The sequence below is a fragment of the Pseudophryne corroboree genome, chromosome 3 (genome assembly GCF_028390025.1).
Source record: "Pseudophryne corroboree isolate aPseCor3 chromosome 3, aPseCor3.hap2, whole genome shotgun sequence".
Classification (NCBI taxonomy): domain Eukaryota; kingdom Metazoa; phylum Chordata; class Amphibia; order Anura; family Myobatrachidae; genus Pseudophryne; species Pseudophryne corroboree.
The window spans coordinates 211,498,162-211,524,949 of NC_086446.1; the positions used below are offsets into that span (position 1 = coordinate 211,498,162).

At 43.7% G+C, this 26,788-nt stretch overlaps 1 protein-coding gene across 5 annotated transcripts in view; it reads left to right on the plus strand.

Moving 5' to 3' along the window:
* TBATA (thymus, brain and testes associated) overlaps positions 1-26,788 on the plus strand; it is a 70,139-nt gene that overhangs the window by 37,210 nt on the left and 6,141 nt on the right. For 4 of the 5 annotated variants that reach the window (XM_063958800.1, XM_063958804.1, XM_063958802.1 and 1 more), the window contains 6 exons: positions 6,700-6,947; positions 10,874-11,038; positions 11,829-11,917; positions 23,393-23,551; positions 23,849-23,930; positions 26,311-26,452. In XM_063958800.1, coding sequence (XP_063814870.1) covers positions 6,700-6,947; positions 10,874-11,038; positions 11,829-11,917; positions 23,393-23,551; positions 23,849-23,930; positions 26,311-26,452 — 885 coding nt within the window. The remainder of the gene's footprint in view (positions 1-6,699; positions 6,948-10,873; positions 11,039-11,828; positions 11,918-23,392; positions 23,552-23,848; positions 23,931-26,310; positions 26,453-26,788) is intronic. The other variant, XM_063958805.1, reaches the window with a different exon arrangement.

The window sequence follows — 26,788 nt, forward strand, 5'->3', positions numbered from 1 at the left end:
GTGTGTGTTCTTTCACATTTACTATGTCTAAGGAGTGTGTATCATGCACAGCAGAGTGTTTTTCTCAATCTGGGGGATCACTGCCGTGTACTCAGGATAGTACATTTTCTCAGGCTAGTGATTCTGAACCAGTATGGTTAGATTCATTAAAAGGGATGATTTCAAATATTTCTAATAAATTATCCCTAAATGAGGAGACGCAATACTTAAGGCAACTTTTTGATGACCTGATGAATAGAGATTCAGTGGTCATTCCAGCATCTCAGACCCCTGCCATTTGTCCACAGAAGCGTACTCTGGCCCAAATCATGCAGGCTGATAACGATGATGATGATGTATCAGACCCAGAGGAGGGTGAGGTGAACTCAGGAGGGGGGGATGCAGCTTTGTCACAGGGAATATGGGCTCTGTTAGAAGCTATTAGAGAGGTCCTGCACATTCCTGATAAGGTGTCAGAGGATGAGGAGGAATCTAATTTTAATGTGAAAAAGAAATCCTCAGCTACTTTCCCTGCATCTAAGGAATAAAGTTCCCTATTTGAAGCAACTTGGGTAAATCCTGACAAGAAGTTTCAGGTCCCAAAATGGTTATTCACATCCTTCCCGTTTCCTCAGGATGATAGGAAAACATGGGAAAACCCACCGATAGTTGACGCATGGGATTCTAGGCTGTCTCGTAAGATAGTTTTACCTGTTCCTGGGGCAGCTTCCTTGAAGGATGCTGCAGACCGCAAGATTGAGACCCCTTTCAAATCTCTGTTCACAGCTGCGGGGGTGGCTCAGAGACCCACTATAGCTTGTGCATGGATCTCTAGGGCCATTGCAAAATTGTCAGGTAATATAATTGATGGGTTAGATTCCTTATACAGGGGGGAGATAATTTTACTCCTACAACTTATACAGGATTCTGCTAACTTTATGGTGGAGGCCATAAAGGAAATTGGTTTACTCAATGCACGCACCACTACCATGGCAGTGTCAGCACGCAGGGGCTTGTGGCTATGCCAGTGGACTGCGGACGCAGATTCCAGGAAAGGCGTGGAAATCTTACCTTTCACAGGTGAAGCCCTTTTTTGTAGATGAACTGGATACGTGGATATCCAAGACTATGACAGGTAAGTATACATACCTTCCTTCCGCAGCTCCCCCAGCTAGAAAATCCTACACTGCTCCAACTCTGCAGTCCTTTCGGACAGCGAAGTTTAAAAACAAAATCAAAGGTTCTTCTACGGCCTTCAAAGGCAATAGAGGTAAACCCAGAAAACCAGCAGCTGCAGGTTCACAGGAACAGAACCCCGGTTTTGCTTCCTCTAAGCCTTCAGCATGACGGTGGTCCGCAATGCCTGGAAGACAGGCAGGTGTGAGCCCAGTTGAGATTCTTCAATTACATATGGGCAACATCATGCCAGGATCCCTGGGTCAAAGATCTTATAGCCCAGGGCTAAAGACTGGAGTTTCAGGAACTTCGTCTTCACAGATTCTTCAAATCAGGCTTACCAGCTTCTCAAGAAGCAAGTATGACTTTACAGAAAGCAATTAAAAAACTGGCACAGACTCAGGTCATTGTTCCAGTACCACTTCAACTGCAAAACTAGGGTTATTATTCCAACCCGTTTGTAGTTCCGAAACCAGACGGTTCGGTAAGGCCCATTTTAAATCTCAAGTCGTTGAACCGGTAATTACGGGTGTTCAAGTTCAAGATGGAGTCTCTGAGAGCGGTGATCACAGGTCTGGAAGAGAGGGAATTCTTGGTGTCTCTGGATATCAATGATGCGTACCTTCATATTCCGATTAGGCTGCCTCATCAGGCTTATCTAAGGTTTGCCTTACAGGACTGTCATTACCAGTTCCAGGCCCTGCCATTTGGCCTCCCTACGGTACCCATGGTGTTCACCAAGGTAATGGCAGAAATTATGTTTCTCCTCTGCAAACAGGGAGTGAACATAATACCGTACCTGGACGATCTGCTGCTAAAAGCACCATCCAGGCAGAGGTTGTTAGTCAACATTGCCCTCTCAACCCGGCTACTTCCGGATCACGGGTGGATTCTGAACCTACCAAAATCTCATCTGGAACCAAAATGGAGGCTTCCGTTCCTGGACATGATGCTGGATACGGAGGCACAAAAGGTATTCCTTCAGTTGGAAAAGGCATTGGTGATCCAATCAATGGTGCGGGATGTTCTGAGACAAACCCAGATATCGGTGCATCTATGCATTCGCCTTCTGGGAAAGATGGTAGCCACTTAAGAGGCGCTGCAGTATGGAAGGTTTCATGCAAGGCCCTTCCAGCTGGATCTGTTGGAGAAATGGTCCGGATCGCATCTTCACATGCACCAGAGGATCCGTCTGTCGCCAAAAGCCAGGATTTCTTTTTTGTGGTGGTTTCAGACTTCTCACCTGACCGAGGGCCGAAGGTTCGGGATTTATAATTGGATTCTGCTAACCACAGACGCAAGCCTCAGAGATTGGGGAGCAGTCACCCAGGGAAAACAGTTCCAAGGAAAATGGTCAAGTCAGGAAGCCATTCTTCCAATCAACATTCTGGAACTAAGGGCCATATACAACGTCCTTCTACAGGCATCGCATCTTCTTCAAGATCAAGCCATTCAGGTTCAGTTGGACAATGTGACGGCAGTAACGTACATAAACCGACAAGGTAGAATGAAGAGCAGGGCAGCAATGTCAGAGGTAACAATGATTCTCCTCTGGGTAGAAAGACACGCTGTGGCATTGTCCGCGATCTTCATTCCAGAAGTAGACAACTGGGAAGCAGACTTCCTCAGCAGACACGACTTCCATCCAGTACAGTGTGGCCTTCACCCTGAGGTTCAGACATTTTTGAAGGGTGTTCTGCACATCCAACCGCCCTTTGTGCCTCCTACGGCACTTTGGGATCTCAATCGGAATGGTTTGAGACTTTACAGGACGTTGACATCAAGTTTCTTACGTGGAAGGCTGTCACGCTGTGGGCCTTGGCTTCTGCGAGGCATGTGTCAGAGCTGGGGGCATTGTCTCACAAAAGCCCTTATTTGATTTTTCATGAAGATAGGGCTGAACTCAGAACTCATCAGAAATTTCTTCCAAAGGTGGTGTCTGTGTTTCATATCAACCAACCTATTGTGGTTCCGGTGGTTACCGAAACCTCTGCTGCTTCAAAGTTCTTGGATGTTGTGAGGGCTTTGAAGATCTATATGAAGCGAACAGCTCATCACAGGAAATCTAACTCGCTGTTTGTTCTCTATGATACCAATAAAATTGGGTGTCCTGCTTCAAAGCAGACAATTGCACGCTGGATCAGGCTCACTATCCAGCATGCTTATTCCACAGCAGGTTTGCCGTGTCCAAAATCTGTACAGGCCCAGTCTACTAGATCGGTGGGTTATTCCTGGGCGGCTGCCTGGGGTGTCTCGGCTTTGCATCTCTGCCGAGCAGCTACTGGGTCAGGCTCGAACACGTTTTCTAAGTTCTACAAGTTTGATACTTTGGCCTCTGAGGACCTTCAGATTGGTCAATCAGTTCTGCAGGAACCTCAGCACTCTCCCACCCGGTTTGGGAGCTTTGGTACATCCCCATGGTACTAATGTGGACCCCAGTATCCTCTAGGACATAGGAGAAAATAGGATTTGAATTACCTACCAGTAAATCCTTTTCTTATAGTCTGTAGAGGATACTGGGTGCCCGCCCAGTGCTTCGTTTCTTCCTGCACTTCCTTGTTACTTGGTTAAGCATTGTTGGTTCAGTGGTTGCTCTTCCTGGTTTAAGTTTGGTTAGCTTGGCTTTCCTCTAGTTTGTGTGTGCTGGTTCGGAATCTCACCACTATCCTTTTATATCCTTCTCTCAAAATATGTCTGTCTCCTTGGGCACAGTTTCCTAAACTGAGTCTGGTAGGAGGGGCATAGAGGGAGGTGCCAGCCCACACTATCAATTCTTAAAGTGGACCCGTCTATACCCATGGTAGTAATGTGCACCCCAGTATCCTCTACGGACTATGAGAAAAGGATTTACCGGTAGGTAATTAAAATCCCATTTTGTGCTTATGTCGGGTCTTCCTATTGTACTGTGACCAGCCCTTTACTCCCAGAGTAAACCTATTATAACAGCAATAAAAACTATAAAAACAGCATAGGCAATAAAAAGATAACAAAGATAAGCCAAAAAATTGATAAAATGTAATTCTCATTTAGGGTGGTGCTTACAATGTTTCTTGTTGTTCATTCGTACAGCAGACAGCATCCTCAGACAATACACATACTGTAGTTCTTGCTATATCTTTAAAACTATCTGGGGAATTCCCACATTTCCTAGACTAGTGGTTTCCAAAACTGGGTGCCTAGGTACCCTGGGATGCCGCAAGGCTCTTCCAGGGGTACCTCGGGTTGGTGGTCCAGGACCAAATCCAATTATTTATGGTCAAACTGATAGGCAAAACCAGTGCCAGTGGCCAATTATAAAACATGTGCACAATCTGAAGCATAACTGTACATCTCCACGTAATTGACCCTAAGAATGACAGGTAGGCACAATTATCTTAATTTAGTATTTTTTCCTCAAATGTATTAATAAAAAAACATTTATTCTAGGGGTACCATGAAATAAATGTTGATAGTCTAGGGCAGGCCTGGCCAACATGTGGCTCTCCATCTGTTGTGAAACTACAAATCCCAGCATGCCCTGTCACAGTTTTGTTATTAGGGAATGCTAAAACTGTGTCAGGGCATGCTGGGACTTGTAGTTTCACAACAGCTGGAGAGCCACAGGTTGGCCAGGCCTGGTCTAGGGCACCGTGATTAAAGAAAGTTTGTGTACCACTGATCTAGACTGAAGGAATGAAACCTTATACAGTATTCTGGTATATTCACTCTAAAGGCACCATTCAGAACACCCCTAATATCTTTATTCTGACCACATCAGGAGACCTACTGTATTTTGATTTGCTTGTGTATTTACACAGTATTTTGACACATACAACTCAATAAACACAGGATAGGCCACAATTTAGTTTCTGTATTTTACTGCAAGATCTAAATCAGGTCCAAAGTGTTCTTTATGTCACATGGTGGGCATTCAGACCTTTGTATTACCCCACTTTATGCTACCGATTAACTGTTTGGCATGTCTTCGCTGGCTAGTCTTCTCATGATGCCCCTGTTGTAACAACCTAGATACTGTGTACCTGCATCTGGCACTGCGCCATCTTGCCAGGTCAGCTGACTTTGGTGCAGTCATTCACAGAAGCTGTAGTTCTCATGATTCCAGGTTTTATTAGATTAGATTAGATAAGAAGCACTTGGCCCATCTAGTCTGCCCTAAACACATGTACATGCACACACACGCTAGGCACTTGTATATCTAAAATGGGTGCAGTGTGTAGGTGTACATGGGCCCCTAAGTCATGGGTGGCCCACACTTCACACCCTACACCTATTTTTTTCAATAATCACCTCTCCGGAATCCCTTTAGGTAGCAGAACCTTTTAAAAAATGACACGAAAATGTCGCACTGCATTTATGCATGCGTGGTAAGGAAATCTCTGGTAAAATGGATTCCGCACTATTTCCCTGAAATTCTGCGCATGTGCGATAGAGTCTGTGCTATGACTCTACACTGTGATGCAAGATAATCCCACAAATTCAGAAAATGAGATCTTCTGCCTATAACACCAACCCGTTGTTCCCGTAATGACTGAATATGAACACTGAGCTTAGGCTTCCGCCAGGTCTTACTTCTCAACATAGTATGGACTTAACTTACTAACACCTGAAGCTTGCAGTTGGTATGTAGTTTGGATTTACCTGAGCTGGCAGTCTTGACATAGGTGAAGGCAGAATCAGAACTCCCAGTGATGGGCTTAGCGAGTACTGATATGCCAGCAGGTGAACAACAGGCAGGACAGTTCCTTGATATGATTGCACACTGGAGTGTGAGTGGACCACAGGTACTGATGGATATTTGCAGTGGTAAGGGCTGCACTAGAAAGTAAGAGCCACAGGGATGAATGGGATCAGCTGACTTGTGCAAAATTGTGCATGTAGGAATGGCGGCTGGTTATAGATGGTGCAGCTGAACTGGTGGCTGAGGTACAGATGCCCCTTATACATTACGCCCATACAGCAATGTCCCTCACACATTATGCCCACAAAGCATTGCCCCTTACACATCACACCTACACAGTAGTAGAGCCTCTTGCACTTTACACCCACACAACAATGCCTCTTACACATTATGCCCATACAGCAATGCCCACACTGCACATATAGCACTATTAGTGTTTCTTCACTTAGCTGCTGGTATGCCTGAGTCCCTACTCTTCTGTCCTGCTGACCGCCCAAACACCGCAGCTCCTCAGTGCAGGTCACTGTGGAATGAACTGGGAGAGACATCATGATATCTCTCCCAGTCCCAAGAGACACTGCAAGAGATTCTGGAGCCAGGAGGGGACGGAGCACATGGGCGGGCAGCTGCAGAGCTGCCCACTGTAATGTATTTAGCAGTGCATCTGACAGAAAAGGAGCCAGGTGCACCACTACATACATTACAGTGGGCAGGTTTATGAGCTGTGTACCAAGCTCCTTCCACACCACCCTAGTCACGGCCCTTGTAGCGTGTCATGCCCATTGGCCTCAATACAGAGTACAAAGCAAACCCAGAGTCTGACAGTTTAAGGTCCATAATAGCTTTTTTTTCTCTTTCCTTTACAGTGCTAACCATATTTTATCTAAACAAAAGATGGAGCAGATGAAGAATCCTGTGTCTAGTACTTTTAAAAGTCAAGATATTGCGGCTTTGTCCGGAAAACTGGAAAATCTTGCCCAGAACACACCCCTGCATTTCAGTGATGAAGCAATGAGATCCGACCCTAAAAGCAACACTCGATTTGGCAATATCAACCAGCAACCATTCTTTTCAAGACATAACCCTCACCCTCATGTAGTCACCCATATTCAAGGTTTGTTCTGATATACTGTATGAAGAAAGTTGAGGAATACTTACTGAAAATTTATTCTGCAATCTGTAATATATTTTATATATATGTGATAAATTATTAGCTTAATTTCCCCCCAAAAAACAGTAGTTTCCGCATAATTTAAACAACCTGCCTATTTAAGAAAATATGAATGCTGGCGATATCAGAGATATCTGATAAGGAATCAAATATATTTGATAAGAAATTATACTTTATGGCAGGGGTGGGCAAAAGGCGGCCCGTGGGCCGGATGCGGCTCATGAACCAATCCTGCCTGGCCCGCTGTCTCCCATCAGTGTGCAATGACAAGCTCCCCGACTGGCTGAGCCGCTTGTCATTGCGCTACACTGCTGCCAGACGCAGCGCCGCTGAGGAAATCCCGGTCACGTCACAGGGTCTGCTGACTGGCATTTCCTCTGTGATGTCATGCGCTGGGCGGCATGGAGGGCGGAGCCACAGCAGGAGCGCGAGCGGCAGGCAGCAGCAATGACTCCGGGGAGCAGACACCAGCAGTGACTCCGGGCAACGGGCAGCAGCAGCGACTCCGGGAAGCACGGGCAGCGGGGATCAGGCAGCGGATCATCTTCCACTGTGAAAAAAAGAAAAACCCCCTGCGCAGCCAGTACCTGAAATGGATCTGTACTTAAGCTGCAATATGGGTTCGGGGGAAGGGGGGGGGGATAAAAACTGCTATATAGGTGGGGGGAAAGGGGGGTAGTGACTGCTATATAGGTTCAGGAAAGGGGAGTAGGGACTGCTATATAGGTTCAGGGGAGGGGGAGAAGGGGGGTAGGGACTGCTATATAGGTTCAGGGGAAGGGGGTAGGGACTGTGGTGCACGCACAGTTCAGACCCGATTTACAATATATTTTGTGTGTGGCCCTCGACTATTCACTGGAAGTGTTAAGCGGCCCCCCAGCTGAAATAATTGCCCACCCCTGCTTTATGGGGTACCACTGGTACTATGCAGTCCTGTAATATGTCTGTTTTTGTTAGTGCTGGCCTTCTTAGCATTCTTCTTGGCATTCTTTCTACAATTGAAAAGAAAACGTATTCCACAATGGGGCACACTTCTGATATTGTATATAATAAAATGTATCTTTTAATAATTGAATTAAAAAAGAAAACCAACAATATCCAATTATGATTTTTTAATTTTTTTTTACAAACAATAAACAGGAGATCACCACCACTTAAGTTGTCATTAGTGGCATACCTCCACGACAGGGGAGATAATTAAAAATATCATTGTTTATAAATAACAATACTCAATATATTATAGTAATTAGAAATTTAGAGCCCACGCCAGTGCTGCAAGTATGGCAGTATGGGGCGGTACGGCGTACTGGTAAGAAATTCCCAGCCGGTACGTCGTACCACCGGGCCGACACCTTGCAAACACCAGGTGTTGGAGAGCGCAGCATGCGCCTCTCCTCTCTTGCCCCTCTCCTGCCTGAGTACCCTGAGTCCGGCGGCAGCGGCATGCACTGAAACGCTAATTCGTGAGCCAATCAGAGCTCGTGAACTGGCAGCCAATCAGGAGCCACCGCTGCCGGACTGCGAGCCTTGATTGGCTCGCGGACCGGCACCAGATGTAATATACAGGATGCCATCGCAGGAGGATGCGGAAACCGGACTGAGGGCAGGAGAGGGGCAGGAAGGGCGCGTGCTGTGCTCTCCTCTCCCCAGCAGCAACAGCTGCAGCAGAAGACAGTGCCAGTCCCAGGCAGCAGCAACAATGGTGAGTTGGACTGCTGGGGCATATCTGGCCCTGTGGGGGCATATCTGGCACTCTGGGGGCATGTGTATCTGGCAAAGTGGGGGCATATCTGGCACTGAAGGGGCATATCTGGCTCTCTGGGGGCATTTGTGTATCTGGCACTGTGGGGGCATATATAGCACTGTGGGGGCATATCTAGCACTCTGGGGGCATGTGTATCTGGCAAAGTGGGGGCATATCTGGCACTGTGGGGGCATATCTGGCACTCTGGGGGCATGTGTATCTGGCACTGTGGGGGCATATCTGGCCTTGTGGGGGCATATCTGGCACTGAAGGGACATATCTGGCACTCTGGGGGCATGTAAATGGAGTGTTTGGGTATATCTGCCACTTTAGGGGCATATCTGGCACTGTGGGGACATATGTGCATCTGGCACTGTGGGGGCATATGTGTATCTGGCACTGTAGGGGCATATCTGGCATATGTGTATCTGGCACTGTGGGGACATTTGTGCATCTGGCACCGTGGGGCATTTATGCACCTGGTACTGTAGGAGCACATCTGGCATGGTGGGGGCATATCTGGCACTGTGGGGGCATATGTGTATCTGGCACTATTGGGGTCATATGTGTATCTGGCCCCCCCATATGTGTATCATGCCCCCATTTTCATTGGCCACGCCCAATGTGCAATTTAGCCACACTCATTTGCACACAGTACCTATGAGACATTTTTTTCTACTTGCACCACTGGCCCATGCACTTATCTAGATAGAGATCTGCTTTCCACCATCTTGACAATTCATTGGATGGGGGATGAGAGTACCTAAATAGTGACACGGTAAAATAGATAGAGCTACTTCTACTTTCTGTGCTGATCACCAGTAACCCTCTGATGGGAATACATACCTTTTACTGGTGGCCAGGATCCTGACTGTCATGATCCCGACAGTGGGATCCCATCCACCAGATGCCGGCAGTGGGGTGAGCGCTAGAAAGCCCCATGCAGGCTCGCTACGCTGCAGGCATGGTGGCTTGCTGCACTTGCCACAGGATTTATTCTCCCTCTATTGGTGTCGTGAAAAGCCTGTAGTACCAGTATTCCTGCCACAGCATTTCACCGCCTGTCTGGATTCCGGTGTCAGCATTGGGACCACTGGGATCCCGACAGGTGGTCTTGTATTGCCTCCCCTCTGACGCATATGCAGTGTATGGTAGTAGTACGGTGGAGCATCCGATGAGAAAGTAGCTGAGTGATAGTAAAGTTCCTGTGAGGAGTCCTCTCTGCTAGACTTGGTTTGTGGTGTGGGGTGTACCCTGTGCCCACAAAGGTACCCCCTGTAAGAGTCAACATGCATTTCACCGGAGGCTTTATCAAGAAAACTTGATAAAGCTTTCTCGATAAAGCCTACAATGAAACGTGTCGACTCCTTCAGGGGGTATCTCTGTGCAAAGAGGATATACTCCACATCACAAAACTAGTTTGAGATTTTGTTTCACCATGTTCAAGTGGGAAATTGTGACTAAGCTGTTTGTTTATTTTTTATGTTATTAATGGTTTTTAATAGTGAATGGTGAAACTCAGAAAAGTGTATAACATTAAAATAAAAATAAATAAAAAAAATAAAATACTACATATACAGTATGGTACAGATGTGTCCTAATATACCGAACATGCAAGACGATTGGCACGAGTAAGCCACGTCAAGTGGTGTAGTATCTTTTTCACTCCAATATGCGTCTTAGCCATAGATTAATTTGATACGTGACACTTGTATATCTGTGTGCGACTGAGTCTGAATCTGTATACAAAGGGCTCTGATAAAAACTCACCTTTTCAGCAAATATATTACATTTGCAACAAATCTTCTCAACCAACCGAAGCTAGTCTACGTGATTAGCACCTGTTTCTTAACACCAAGTCTTGTTTCATTACTGTGTTTCTACTCAACTGTAAACCACAGTGGAGTATGATAGAGATGTAAAAATAATAATAGTACTAATAATAATGACAATAATAGTAATAATAGAAGCATGTTTATTTGTTCTATGGCTCCCTCTGGTGGCACTAAAAAATATTCAAAATTATCAAAAGACTAATAAAGAATATTGTTTACTTCAAGTTAATGTTTCAAGATTATATATTTTGTGTTCTGCATTTTTCTCATTTCATTTATTTTTACAACAGGACTTAATGGAATTCCTATATGTATTGTCAATGATGAGTGGTCTGCTACATCTCAACTCTATCCTCATCCCATGATAAGGAGCAAGTTTCCTACCAATATGCTGGGTGTTCCATGTATGCCTATAGGAGATCCACGTGGTAACATAGTCCCCTTTCTTGGAACAGGCAAGTATTCTGGGTTATTGTGATATTATACCCTTAAAAGAGGCCTCTTTCCTGCTGTCTTGAGAGCAGAGCATGTGTTTCAGGGAGAGGAACAAGGGCTTGCAGCATTAGCCTAATCTTCGTGCCTATAGCGGCAGCACCACATGTAGTTCCACCACGTCTGATGTCACTGTATAAATGCAGTGATTGTGTACTCAGAAGAGGGTCCATATGTAACTTGTCATATAATGAGTGAGATGTAACTAGTCATAGAATGAGTGAGGCTAGAACAGAAATAAGGTGGCACAGGAAATATGTTGTAAGGAAGAATACTAATGGGAACAAAGTTAAAAAAAGGGGGTAGGAAGACAGTTCAAGTGAGTCGACACAAGATTAGGGGGCAGAGAGAGAGAGAGAGAGAGAGAGAGAGAGAGAAACTACAAACCAATAAGCTTCTGGCATTTTTCAAACACAGCCTGTAACATGGGAGTTAGAAGCTGATTGGCTGATAATTTATCTAAGTCCACTTTATCACTCTCCAAGGCTTAATACACTTAGTTGAGTCAGAGAATCAGAGCAGCTAGAGGAAGAAAGTGAGTTCAAAAGAAAGTTAGGTGAGTTCCTGACATATCAAAATCATTAGTACTTGCTGAGTACTTATACCCATTACTGTCTGGCAGCTTTGATAAGGCTTCAAGCCCCATATACGCTCTACTACCAGCTGCTTTCATACTGTAGTTCCAACTATGGATATTGCTTGAATTCTTTCATCCTAAACAAGAAAGTATAACCTTCATCTACTTCAATGCAGGATCATCTGTATCTGAAGCATGGCGTGAAGAACTGAGAGAACTTGCTGCAAAAGTTTGCACTTCTGATAAACAACCGCAAACAAAAGAGGTACTTGTACTGCTAAATCTCTAGCCTGTGGGTTTTAAGCTCTCACTCAGCATGCTACCTAAGATTAGTATAACAACTTTGAGGTTTCAGGGTTCCACACAGGTCTGTTTTGTAGACAGATCCTAAAAATCCTTCGATTTTGTAGCAGTGCGCACTCTGTTGTAACCGAGGATATTCAGCCATGAGCATCTATGCCACTACAAGTCGCACACATCTCAGTCACACCTCCACGTGGGCCTGACATGGTGCATACCCTCCAACTGTACCTTTTTGGCAGGTACAGTACCTTTTTTTTATGGTCTGTACCTGCCATAAAGGGCTTTGTACCAATTTTTGACTCTCCAAATTAACATTGAAAGTATAGGAAAGAGGGTGTGACCACGCCCCTTTTACCAGTGGACATGCCCCCTTTCCTAATTTGTACTGGTTTTCATGTGTAAAATGTTGGAGGGTATTCATGGTGTAACTGGAGGGTTGACGGGGAGTTTGCACATAGGCATACTTGCTTACCCTCCCGGAATGCCGGGAGGCTCCCAAAATCGGGTGCCCCTCCCGGCCCCCCGGAAAGGTGGGTAAGTCTCTTGCAGCTCCCCCGCACCCCCCCCCCCCTCAGCCGCCCACTTGCAGAGCACAAGTGGGCAGTCCAGGGGAACCCAATGATGCGATTCCTGCTGAATCACGTTATCGTAACACCTGTACAGTGCATGTAATATCGGAACTGTACAGCGGGGCGTGGCTACAGTGACTCGACCGTAAGCTCCACGCCCCCGTGTAACCTCAGCTACATAGCCACGATCAGCCACAACCCCATGTGACATCACGGCCACCCCCTTCTGCGCCGAGCTGGCTGCCTCAACTCAACCCTGCACATAGGTAAAGTTAAAAGGTCTGCGGGTGTGTTAAAGGTGTATAGGCAGAATTGCAGACCATGTAGAGTTGTGCCTATGGAAACATCCATCTGATTTCAGACAGATCTCTTGTATCAGGTATAGGACTGGTGCAAGTTTGCACTCATAATGACTGTTATGATTGGACGCCATTCTGATGCCAGAATGTGCATAACTGCAAATAATATTGTATTGATCAATCTCTGCAAATGCCCTGTGTGTGTTTATGTATAAATCCTGTGTGAAAAGGTCGTAGGAGACTTCGGCCTGACGTGCCACTGCTCCCACGCTGATCTTAAAGGGGGAGGTGTCATGATCCAGGCTATTTCAAGTAGTAATAGGCCTGTTAATAAATAGTGTGATATCAATATAGATGACACCAGGATATCTGAGTGACGTATAAATGGATGTGATGCTAATGCATCTGGGTTATATCGAAATGGGCATGATTGAAATTTGTATTATTCCAACTGATGTATCAATGTACCAGTGTGTGATAACTGTCTTTGCATGTCAAATGGTTGAAGCTTGATTGATCTGCTGGCATTTCATTGTAGCCACAGAACTCAGAGACACACTGACTGCTTAGGTGTGAATTACCTCTGACCAGAGCTAGTTTGATTGCCCCAGAACCAGAGCTGGGGCCAGAAAGGTGTTAAACCCTTCCTGCTCTGTGTCCTCTCAGAACTAGCCATTTGTTTACACAAGAACCATGGCCAGAGCTTCAAACAAGCAATTAAAATAATATAAGGCAATTTGGCCTGCTAGTATTTCAGTATTTCAATAACAGTGTCTTAGTTTGATTGATAAATCTGATTGCCCATCTTCAAAAGGAAGGAGGAAGAGTAATTAGCCAGCCCCTGTGTATATGACCAAGAGACCCCATGTTACAGTTGAATTTACACAATTAACTCTGATCTGGAAAAGGTTAAAATTAACTCTCCAGGGGGAGGGGGGCTGAAGGGGCAGCATGTTTTATAAATAGGAGAGCCACAGTGTGTAAGGGGTGCATTATCAAAGAATTGGGTCAGGAGAACATTCTGGCTCTGTAATGTCCCGATATATCTGAAGAGGCTTCACTTCACCCCATCGTTCTACTCTGCCTGTGTGCTAGGATCGGTGGGTTTATCTCCCTATTTTTATTTTCTTGAAATTATCTTTTCTGCTGTGACTTTGACTTTTTATCATTGTATTCTTGTAACTTTCTTTTTTTCTGTAACATAAGCTTTGAAGTGTTTTACTTGAATTAAATAATCTAATTTTAGATCTGGTTTCTGTTGTGTATCCAACCCAACTCTCTGAAAGAGGCGTTACCAAAATATTAATAATTCTAGGTGCAGGCAAAAGCCATAAGTTTGCCTTGGGTCATACCCTAAACGTTTGTACTTTGGCTGGTGGCAGTGTTTGTATGAAATTGACGTACGCTCTCAGGTATCCAGTAGCGGTGTCACGTGGCAGGGAATCGCAGATTGGCGTATCTGGGGAATCGCCGTGCCTAGGATCGTGACAATGAAAACTACTTCAGCAGGCACATGGATTGCGGCGGTTCGGTTGCGTAGTTGGTGAATATCCTTTGGTTACATGCAATTCCTATGACTTGTGTGCTACTCTGCATTGTGTTTGTTATTGTCTAGCTAGACCATACCATCATTCAAGAATTGTTTTCCTGCTAATGAGTGCTGATGCATAAATATTTTATTAATCAGTTAAAAAAAACTCTTTAACAAAGTAGCTTACTAGTATAAGTTTATTTTAAGTAGCCACAACGTATTGAGCAGTGGATGTCCACAGGGTTTACATTGTATTCTTTTGGGTGCTTAGTTATCACATTTGGTGATGGGAAGATTCCCTGCAGCCATTTGGTCAAACAGAAATGCAATCTTAAATGTTCAGTATCCACCATCTATAGTATAGTATATTTAAATACATTTTGCCTTATTTAGAGAAAGCTGTAATTTTGGAGCCTGAATGTAGGCATGAGCTATACCCAGTGCTATTTTTCAGACAGAACCAGCAGGAGCTCTGAACCTCTCATTAAATATGACATAATCAGGAACAGGGTTACTCAACCTGTCCCGGGACAAAATATATTTTCCATAAGATGAGTTTAATTTTATTTTAAAGTCCATTTTGAGTGCTTACTGTATAAAAACGAACGAACCATCCATCCATCAGTCTATCTATAATTTTTCTTAAAAGCTCTACCCCAGACCTATAGTTCATGAACCTATTTTCCCAGAAAAATAGTGCTGGCTATACCTGCAAAATTGCAGTATTCTAAGCAATTCAAAAGTCAGATGCTGCCACATCAAGAATGGCTAAGAGTATATGGATGCGTCCAGAGTAAGAAATAACCACTATGAGGCTACAATAGGCTGTCCTTGCCAAACTACAACAGGGAGTCCTCCTACCGTAAATGTAAAACCTGCGCAGAAATAATCCCATAGGGTTTTTGAGCCAAAAATAAGACAATAGTGTTCCCCCTTCTCTCTCCCATCAGTTATTTCCAAGGACTAGGGTTCATGCTGGCCTCCCTGGGCAATAGCATAAAGAAGACATAGAGGAAATGCCACTATAGAACAATGAGTTAAGGAAGGCCTGACAATCACTGACTGCTTGGACAAGCTGGCACTTGTAGAATTACAAGCTCCAGCATTTTTATGCTTGCCAGCGCTACTGCTATGTCTATAATAGAACCTAATGAGCTGTAACAAGAATAAATAAATAAATGACAGTAAGATATATGCAATTAGCCACACAGAGCGGTTTTCAGAGTATTATAGACAGCAATTTATTTGCAAACTGTTGTACTTTCACCATATATTTTTGGAACTGGGGGGGGGGGGGGTTGTAGGTTTGTTTTAATTCTTTCCTTTTGTTTTTTTTAACACTGTAAAGTTACCTCCTGACTCTATGGTCATCAGTAGCAGGTGTCCATATAGCGGGCCTTCTATCATTTGTTCTGTTTATGTTTACAGTTTATTTGTTTTCAGAAGCAATTGCTATAGAAAACATACCGGATTTCACAGGACGCACTGCTGCCCTGTTATGGCACTGCTCCCATGCAGCGGCCTATAATAAGCTAAGGGTCAAAACACCCCGTGGGAAATAAAGGCTGGGTTAAAAGCTGGGAATGATTGGGGAAACTTAAAATGGTGGATAAATCAGTAAACTTTCCATTTTCAGTTAGGAAATCTTTGCCCTTTTTTTTTCTTAAATAACATTTTTATTAATGTTTTCATGTCAATATAACAAAAATACAGGCTGAAGATAAAGAAAAAGAATATAAAAATTCAAGGAAAAGGCAGATTTCCGACAGTACAAGAAATAAATTCCGGTATAACGCATGTACAGCGTCAAATGTCATATCAAAGAGAGCATATTAGTTGAATGTGTGGTGACATATCAAAATAGATAAACGTCTTCAGTCATATACGGAGAACATAGATATAGTGGGAACCACCAAGCTATTGTGACCCATATCAATTATGACAGGACTTAAACGGAACTGCTTAAATATGCTAAGTACAGGAAAAAGGTGTAAAGGAAAAAAGTTCTTAAATCAATACAGCCTTAAAGTATTAAAAAAATATACTTCGTAACAGTAAGTATAGGATATTGAAGGAGAAAAGGGGGAAGAAAGATAGAAAAAGGAGAGGAGAGGGGAAGTGTATGGGAAAGGGAAGGGAAGGGAAGGGAGGGACATGGAGGGCAAGAATGCGGCACACCCAAAAAAGCACTTGTTTATGATACAAATTCAAGTTACAAAATAGCACATTTAGCGTAATAAATTGATCCTTCTCAGACTTTAAAAACAATATAGAGAATATAAGAGATGAGGGGGGGTCTCCCTAAACATCGGCGATACAAGGAGCTGAAGTGGAGAATAGTAATGAATTAGTCAGTCTTAGCGTTACAAATTTTTATGATAATACGAGGATTATGCAATAGACTTTTGAAGTGACCATTGTGTTGATTCAAACATTGTAGTTAAGGAGGTTTGTTCTTCAGGAGGTAGGGAAAGTAGATAAAAGTACCGTTTAGTCAAAAATTTTGAGAGATTTTTCTCAGGGTTTGGGAATATAGATTTCCTGTCAAAAAGGAATAATTGCCTAAGTTTTTGGGACACTTCAGTTAGGGAGGTTTTGTGGTCCAGTGAATATGAATTATCTTTTTAGCAACTACTGTCACTATAATAGTAAGTAGAGGTGTAATTTTTGAAGGGTTTGGGCCAAGAGGTCAGTTGATAAAGTTTGCACAGAGGCAGGCCAGAATATCTGAAGAGACAGAGATAAGAAATAATTGGTTGATATATGCTATAACTTTGTGCCAGAACTTCTTGATTTTCCCACAGTACCAGAAGCAGTGTATAAATTTCGCTTGAGAGGCCTAACATTTTGGGCAAGCTCTTGGTTCTTCCAATACCATATAGCTTCTCTGTGACAGCGAGATATATGCTCTATGCAGAGTCCTAAAATGAACTTGTTGCAAATATGAGGAGCTGAGCCAGCGCATAGAGGAGTCAAAGGTAGGGCAGAGATTAGAAATTACAGTTACCGTGGGTATGTCCTGTTACCATGGTGTTATAGCCTGTAGGTTAGAAGTGGAGTGCCGCTTGTGAAGTATTTTAGGGTATAACATTCTAGTCTTGTAACGAGTGCACGATAGGAGCTTGAGTATTGAAGTTAGATAGTCATCCTTGTTTAAATGCCGAGTAGACGTGTGGAGTGACAATGCATAGTGTCGAGTCTGCAGATACATGAAGAACTGACTATTGAGTAGGTGGTAAGTTGATTGCAGATCAGTAAAGGAAAGGATTTTTCCGCTGGGGTCGAAAACTGTTGCAGTTGAAGAGAGTCCTTTATCTCTCCAGGCAAGGTAAAGGTGGTTGGATAGGGAAGGAGGGAATGCAGGATTGCCCCACAAAGGAACAAATGAAGAAGGTGAGTGATCTCTATGTAATATTTTATTTATGGAGACCCAAGCCTTATACATGTCAGTAAAGAGGAGATTATTGAAAATATGTGTTGGGATATCCTGTTTCTTCGAGTGAAGTAATGCACTGGGTGAGTATGGAGAAAGTACACAGGAGCGGCTCGGGCTCCACATCCTGAAGGGCACTGCTGCCGCTGCGCTGCCTGACCCTCTCTGCTCCTACATGCTGACGTGCGGTGTGCCTGATGTCATCGCGCACCGCACGGCATTGTGGGAGCAACCGCAGATGCTAGAAGTCCTAATTGACCTCTAGTGTCTGTGTGGCGCTATTGGAGAGATGTCATGATGTCTCTCCCATAGGTCCGAGGAGCGGCAGCAGAAACAGCAGCAGTGGTCGGGAAGCAGGAGCGGGGCTGGTGAGTATTTTTTTTTCTATTATTATTTTTTTGTAAGCAGCGCTACTAGGGTCATAACTACAGGGGCATGGCTACAGGGGGCACAAATCTACTGGGGGTACAGCTACAGGGGGCAAAACTACAGGAGGCACAACTCTACTGGGGGCACGGATACAGGAGACAAAACTACAGGGGCACAACTCTACTGGGGTCAGAGTTACAGGAGACAAAACTTCAGGGGCACAACTCTACTGGGGGCAGAGTTACAGGAGACAAAACTTCAGGGGTGGGCACATTCACAGGGGGCATAAATGTGGCCACGCCACTTCCATATTAAGCCATGCCCCTACTTTTTGACGTGCGCCTATGGTGTGCACTAAACCTGTTTTGCCTGTCTTGGGGAGGGGGGGGGGGGGGGGGCCAAAGGAAACTTTCACTCTGGGCACCAAAAGGTCTAGAACCGGCCCTGAAAGTACAGCTAGATATCAGTATATGTTGATGTTTATAAAATCCAGTCTGAGATATAATGGAACATTACAGATAGTGTATAAGTGCGTAGGTTGGGGGCTTTCAGGTCACCCTGTTTAATGGGAGCTTGCAATTTGGCTAAAGAGATTCTAGACTTTTTATGTTTCCATAGAAATTTGGATGTCAAGTGGTCAAAAAGAGGAAAGTCTTAGGGGGTCAGGGAAATAGGCAACATTTGAATTAAATACATTTTTTTTTAGGAAACATTATACTTTTTACAGCTGCCATTTGGCCTAAAAGAGACAGTGGGAGATCCTTCCAGTTATCGTATAAGGTGGCAATTTTGGACAAAATAGGAGTGTAGTCAAAGTTGTAGATGTCGGAGGTTGAGGAAGTAATATGGATTCCCAAATATTTAATTTTATATTTAGCTAACTTAAATGTGGAAAGAGAGGGGATACTGGTAGGAGAGAGGGGGGGCCTTTCATGTGGAGAATTTCGGATTTGGAGATATTAAATTTAAGGCCGGCGATCTGACCAAAAAAAGAGATAAGAGATATAACTCGGGGAACCGAAGAAGAGGGATCAGAAAGAAATAGCATCATATCATCCGCAAACATAGATAACTTTAATTCCACTGACCCAATAGTGATTCCCATTTTTCCAGATAAGTTACGAATAGCTATTGCAAGAGGTTCTATGACTAGAGCGAATAGTAAGGGAGAAAGTGGACATCCTTGCCTAATACCTCTGGCATTAGAAAAGGGGGAAGATAGAAGGCCATTACAAGATATTTGGGAAGTAGAGTCGGTGTATAAGGAACAGATTAAGTCTATAAAGGATTGAGGAAAACCAAATTTATGTAAGGTAGTGTATAAATGGGGCCATAACACCATGTCGAAGGCCTTCTCGGCATCCAGTGACAGAATAATAGCAGGTGTGGTGGATTGTGCAGTATTCATGTACTGGATGACCAAGAAGACCACAGAGTGGCAACCTGATATGAAACCAGTCTGATCATGATGTATGACATGAGGCAAAATCGGCTTGAGATGGTTAGCCAAAATTTTAATAAGAATTTTGTAATCAAGATTTAGTAGTGAGATAGGTCTATAGGATCCTGGGAGAGATCACTATCTGATTTTGGTAAAATTTTGATTATTGCAGAAGAGAAGTAAAGGTGGTGGTGGTGGTGGGGAGGGGGGGTTAAGGTTTGAGAGGAGATAGTTATATACAAATACAGGATTGTCAACAATCTTAGGAGCTAGTATTTTATAAAAATCTCCTGAAAACCCATCCAGGCCTGGAGCATTGGCTGGTTTGAGGTGTCTAATGGCTGAGAGAACTTCATCTGAATTAATAGGGGCCAAGAATTTATCTGAAAAAAATTGTGGAATAGAAGCGAGTGGTGGGTATTCCCATGGAGGAGGAGGAGGGTGGATTTCCTTCAAAGGGGAGACTGGGGGGAGGGGAGATGTAGGACCTGAGTAAAGGGATTCATAAAAGCAGTGCATTAACATCAGCAATTTGCTGGTTAGAAGTGGTGATTGTACCGTCAGTTTTTAGTGGATGGATAAGCATTGGAGATCGGGAGCCATGCAATAGGTTAGTCAAGAGTTTGCCTGTCTTATTGCCAAATTTGTGGTATTTGTAATTTATATTAAATAAGTGTTTGTCTCCTAGGGATTGAAGGTGGTCGTCAAACCTTGTTTTTGCATGGAAATATTGGCCTTATTTGCAGGCGTGGGAGAAATCTTAAACTGTTGAAAAGTGTAGGTTAGTTCTGATTGTAGTTGTAAATAGAAGGAGGCCAATTGTTATTTTGACTTGGAGGTGTAAGAGATAATCATGCCTCTTAGGATTGATTTTACAGTCTACCAAAAAAAAAATGGGGGACCTTGAGGGTTAGATATGATTCATTATTAGAAGAAAAATCCTATGTCTCAGATAATGCATCACAAAATGTTTGGGAACGTGTTAGATAGGAGGGGAATCTCCATATTCTGGTAGTAGAGGGGTCATGTAGAATTTGAAGGTCAAACCAGAGGAGGGCATGATCAGCTAAAGATATGGCTTCTATACCAGTGGCCAGGATGTCTGGGATTAAAATGTGTGAGGCAAGAAAGTAATCGAATCGGGAAAGTGTGCCATGAGCGTCTGAGAGACAAGTGTACTCTTTTTCAGTGGGGTTAAAGGCTCCCCAGACATCAGTGGTTTGAAGAGAGGAGGCAAAATGAGGAACACCATATTTAGGGAGAGAGATAGGTTTAGTAGGAGGGTTAGAGCAATCAAGCACTGGGGAAGAAATTAAATTAAAATCACCTCCAATAAACATTTTCTCCTGTAAAAGTCAATTTAGTTAGTAGTGTGGAAAAAAAAGATTTTTGATAATTGTTGGGCGCATAAATATTGCATAGTACATAAGTTAAATTTTGTAAGCTAATTTCTGCTATGAGAAATCTGCCATTAAGTTCAGAGAAGGTCTGGGTAACTGTCAAAGGTAGGGAGGATCTGGCAAGATTTGCCACTCCATAAGCTTTGGAAGAATAAGAGGCTACTGCAATAACTGACCAGCCAATGTACCCAGCTTCTTAAGACTCCAAGTCAGTTAGGTGCATTTCTTGTAGAAAGGCTAGGTCTATGTGTTGTTTTGATAGATATTGCAACATCTTGCGATGTTTGGATGGGGAATTTCCTTTTCATCTGGAGAAGATGACCTCAAATAGGGGAGAAAGCTTTTCTAGCATGTGTAATCGGCCCTACACACTTGTCGACCCACCGCCGAGCTGCCGGAGGGCCGATACGGCCGGCAGGCGAACAGGCGGCAGAATGGAGGTGACGAGGGGAGTAAAATTTCTTCACTCCCCCGTCACTCGGCTTGATAGGAGTGCATGCTAATATGGACGAGATTATCCATATTGGCCTGCATGTTTAAACGGGCTGGCACCAGCGATGAACGAGTGCGGGGCCGCACATCGTTCATCACTGGTTCCTACACACTGAAAGATATGAACGGTATCTCATTCATTAATGAACAAGATAGTTCATATCTTTCACTGGTATTGACCAGTGTATAGGGCCCACAAGTTCAGGAGAAAAGTCTTGGAAGATAAGTAATTTATTATTCTCCCGCAGCAGGGGGGCGTACTTGTCTTGATGCATTCCATATAGCCTGCTTATGCAGGTATTTTAAACAGTGGAAAATAACCACTCTGGGGTGGGTGTCAGAGGGGCGAAGAATACGGCCAATCCTATTAGCCCTCTCTATCACAATGCCTGTACAAGCTTCTGATACCTGTAGTAACTTAGGTAATGTGTCACTGACAAAACGATCCAAATCCTGTCCCTTCACTTTTTCAGGGAGACAGACTATTCTTTAATTGTTTCTCCTGGATCTATTTTCGATATTATCAAGTTTGTTTAAAAGGTGGTAATTTTCTTTTTGTAACCGCATAATGTCATCCTGCACGTCATCCATGTCATCGGAGATTTTCCCTATATGGGATTCCGTGGTAGACACCCTGTGAGTGAGGTTTTGCAGTTGATGTCTGAAACGGCTTGTGAAAGGAGGGGCCCAATAGTTGCCTTCGTACCGTCAGCTAATTCAGCGTATGTGATGGGAGAGTCAGGCGGGGCAATGTCGTGGAGAGGCAAGAGGCTTATCTGGCTCAGAGGCTACCTTCTTATGCGCGGTGGAGGTAGGCGGTGATTCCTTTCCGGGCGCCATCTCAGTTTCGGCTCGGCCCAGCTCGGCATTTTTCTTGCCTAAACAGCTGCATGCGGGCGGAAGCAGCTGGAGCCATAAAACTTCTCCATGCACTGCGGGAGAATGGCGCTGTGTCTCAGGTCAGTGGAGGCTCCAGGGAGCTTTGTAAGAGATGAGCTGTGTCGGTGAGTCCTGGTAGCTGCACGGACATACTGCTCACAGCATGAACCCGGAACCGGAAGTCCATGACAGCCCTTTTTTAGAAAAGGAAAAAGTTGGCTTGCCTTCTCTAATCCATTCTGTGCCGAAGAAGGTTGTGTTTTATTCGAGAAGATCCAAATGCAAAGATGCAGGCACCTTACAAACTACATATTAAACTAATAATACCAAAATAAACATAGAAAGCAAATAAATTTTTTTTAACACATCAGCGTTTATGGACATGTTCCTTCTAATATCATTTTTTTGTTTAAACGCCTGAGGCTTACATGGCAAAGGCTGTAATAAAATGAAGATCAACATGTGTTATCATTTAAACCATTGTGACCATATAATATATTTTGAGTTGTGATATATGTTAGTCGTGGCACTATAAATGTAATCTGAGATTTTTTATGTCAATCACATCTTCGAACTGTATGTTCGTGACAGAAAACAAGTGCTTCGACACACATATAAATGAAAGCAAGTTTCTTTTACTGAAAATCTTAAGATGTGAGTTCTCTCTCTTTGAAAATTGAAGTTTACAGTATATAGTCACACTAGGCCATCTAGTTCTGATCTTACCAGCATATAAAAACAACTAAAAACAAACACTTTAATGATACAATGATGGTACAAGGTGAGAAAACTGCCATCCCTGAATCTTTGCCATCTTGTGTAGCATTTCAATAAATCCAGACCTGTTTATATACACCTTGGTGGAAGACAATTTTAGAATGAGAAGACCCCTTTAAACATGGAAAAGTGAGGCTTATATTTCCAATACGTGTTTAGTAGTGTAGTTACCAGTAAAGTCACATTGATGGCATATGTATAAAACATATTGGACTGGGCATATATTTAATATAGCACCAATCCTCAGGAGGAGCCTCGGAGATCCACGCAGTATTCTGCACAAACTGGGCGCATCATTCCTGCATCCTCAAGAGCCATGACCCGGCAGCAATCTCGGAAAGGAAGTAGAAATGGCCACAGCAAGAAGGCAAATGCAAGCACTCTCTTTCAAGACCAGGAACTTCTAGTAAGTTCTAGGAAATACTAAGCTATCTCGTAGTGTACACTATTTCAAATTGTGCAGACTAATCAATATTATAAAATATATATGGTTTCTATTTTGTAGACTTCAGAAAATAATTCATAGTATTTGCAGTAACTCTGGGGAAATGTACTCCTCATTTGAACTTTGTACACTAAAAAGATCTACTTTGTAAAGAAAAGATGTTTCCCCACCCATTACACATAAAGTCTACCTGTCATTAGCACAAACAGGTCACACTGACCTGGAACTGTAATATGTGTCTCTTTCTTCTGTCAACAGATACTGGAGCTGCTTTGCCAGATTCTGCAAACTGATTCTCTGTCATCTGTCCAACAGTGGCTTCTGACAGCTGACCCCAGGGGTGAGGAATAGTTAAAGAAAGAAAAAGTGATCATTGTATAAATAAGCTATTTTATTAATCTACTGCAAGTCAGGGGCTTTACTAGAACTTTTTGGGCCTAATAAAAACATTAGAAGGGTCCAGGGTTGGACTGGCCCACTGGGGCAACCCCCGGTGGGCCCTATTGCCTGCCATCTCCCCCTCCCCACCTCATCTAAGGATTAGGTTCCAGGACAGTGCACTTAAATTATACATTGTACATATGTTACCTTATACTGCACAGGACTATGGTGTATTCTCTACAGTGCATTGGTGTTATTAATCTGGTACATTATCATGCATGTGCCAACAGAATTTGCTATATATATATTTATCAAAGGGCCCAGCCCATGCACTCTACTAGTTCGGCCAAACAATGTGATGGCTGGCCACACCCCCTTTGGAGACTGGCTACAGCAATAAACAGGGACCCTTAACACTGCATGCCCCCAGTGGACCCTTCATGCCCCAGTCTGACACTGGAAGGGTCCCCAGTGCTCCTGAATCTAGAGTGAAAACACTCTCAGCAGTAACTGTTCATTTGGGTCAAATTGTAATGCCCCTAGTTCACACTAAGCCATGTGGCAATACCCCAGTTCATATTGTGCCACTGAAGTGCTCCCATTTCATATTATGCAATATTGTAGTATCCTCAGTCAGGGGCGTAAATTCATGCCAGGCTTCCGGAGGCGAAATGGAAGGCATGCCCCCAGTGATTCCAGCTTGCACATGTGCTGATGTTCCAGTGACTTGCCAGTGGTACATCTGGGAGAATAAAGATTCCCTATTGAAGCTAACTGTGGCGATAAGGAATCTTTATTTTCAGGCCCTGGCAGCAAATGATAATAAATAGAGCCTCGAAGGGAGGGGGGGGGGGGGGGGGGGGGGTTTCAAAGCTCATTGAGAGATAAAATTCTGAGAGATAAGGTACCGGGCAATCAGCTTACGCCTTACATTTTACAGGCTGTGTTTGAAAAATTAAAGGAGCGGATTGGTTGGTACTTTCTTTCACAATTTCATCTCTCTCCAAGATATGATAAATACCCTCCTTAAAAGTTTTATTATAATAATTAGTGCATTTTCTTAAAACCAACTTCTGCTTTCCTTTCTTTCCTCATATAAGCAGCAGAGTTGTAGATCATTGTACACACTTTAATCTGTTATCAGACACATTCCAGACTCTTCAGCTGAAGGGGTCTTCGAAGGAGGTTTCTAAGCTTGGACAGCAGTCAGCAGTGACTGCAGTAAGTCACTATGAAATGAGTGGAGAGAGATCTTTTCTATTTCAGAAGCCCTCTTTGACTTTCTTTCTTTCTTAGTGCCCCTCTGACAGCTAGAGCCCGTTGTATCTTGGAGTTACTCCACTGCCCTCAGTTTATATTATGCCCCACATTACCCCCAGTTCACATTGTCAGGCTTTTGACAGTTTTCTGCCACCTGTACTCTACATTTTTGCTGATTTTCAAAGTATACAAACTATTTTTATTTTAGCCTTAATAGATAACTAATTATTATACGTCAATTATTACAATCAGAACTTATAAAACACAATGTAAAAATTACAGTTGGCAGTTAGTGACTTGAACATAATAGTGGAGTTGGCACATTGCCTCCCTTCTCTTTTTATATTACATTAATAGAACCCGATATTTGTATTTCAAAATATTACCAAGCCTTTTGGGGTAAAGAAATTAATCCTAATTGTGCATTTTTTCCTACTGCAATTTTAACACAGAATGGACCATAAATGTGGCCAAATATCTGAAAATGCAGTTTTCTGAGTTTTGGCCGCATTCCCATATGTACCAAGCCCTGGAACGTGGTACATATCAGGAGATCTGTCCTTTGCAATACTACTCACATTTCTAGGTACACGTCTGTATCCAATAAGTGGTGGGATGTATCGCATCTCAGGGGCAATGCATAGTACATCCCATCCAATATATTGTGTGTGTTTACCGACATTTCTTAGGCACCACATAATCTGCGCAAATAAACCTGATCAGTCATCCACACAAGGCTTCTTGGAGTCTACTAAGCTAAGCTTTGAGAAAGTCCAATGCTGTGTGCACAGCCTTGGAGGAAAGTATCATGCAGACTAATAGTTAGCTATTGGTCAATACAATCACTTTTTCCCACCTACAATATAACACAAAAGAGGCTGGAACCACCATGGAAATCACTGCAAGGCTATCAAGGGTGGCCCAGCTAATTTGAACCCACACCACCTTTCTCAACACTCTGGCATATATATAGTTTAAATTTTATATTTAAACCATATAGCACCTAGGGAAAAAAAAGAAACAGTTGCTATGATGATAGATTAGTTATGTTCCTTAGATTATTTCCTAATTTTCTGCAGAGAAAGACCTCATAATGAGCATGATAAAGACAGCGACTTCCAATATGCAATTTGAGTCCCAGACAATGGAGAGGTCCAGTTACCAGAATGGCTTAGGACTGCTGTCAAGGGATGAACATCTGCAAAGGGAATTTCGAAACAGGTTGGGGTCATATCTTGTATGGTTTCATGCAGACATGTAAGAGACTCGAGGTGTGATGCTGTGTTAGGGCTATATCAGACCATTGGGGGTCATTCCGACCAGATCGCTCGCTGCAGTTTGTCGCAGCGCAGCGATCGGGTCGGAACTGTGCATGCATCAGCGCCGCAGTGCGCCGGTGCATGGCAGTCGACGGTGCCCAGCGATCGGCTCTGAGACGGAGGCGGTCGTTGGGTGGGAGGGGGCTGAACAGTGGCGTTAAGCCGCCGTTTAGGGGGAGCGGTCTGACCAATGCAGGCATGGATGGACCGTTGGGGGGGGGCGGGCCGCAGCGGCTGC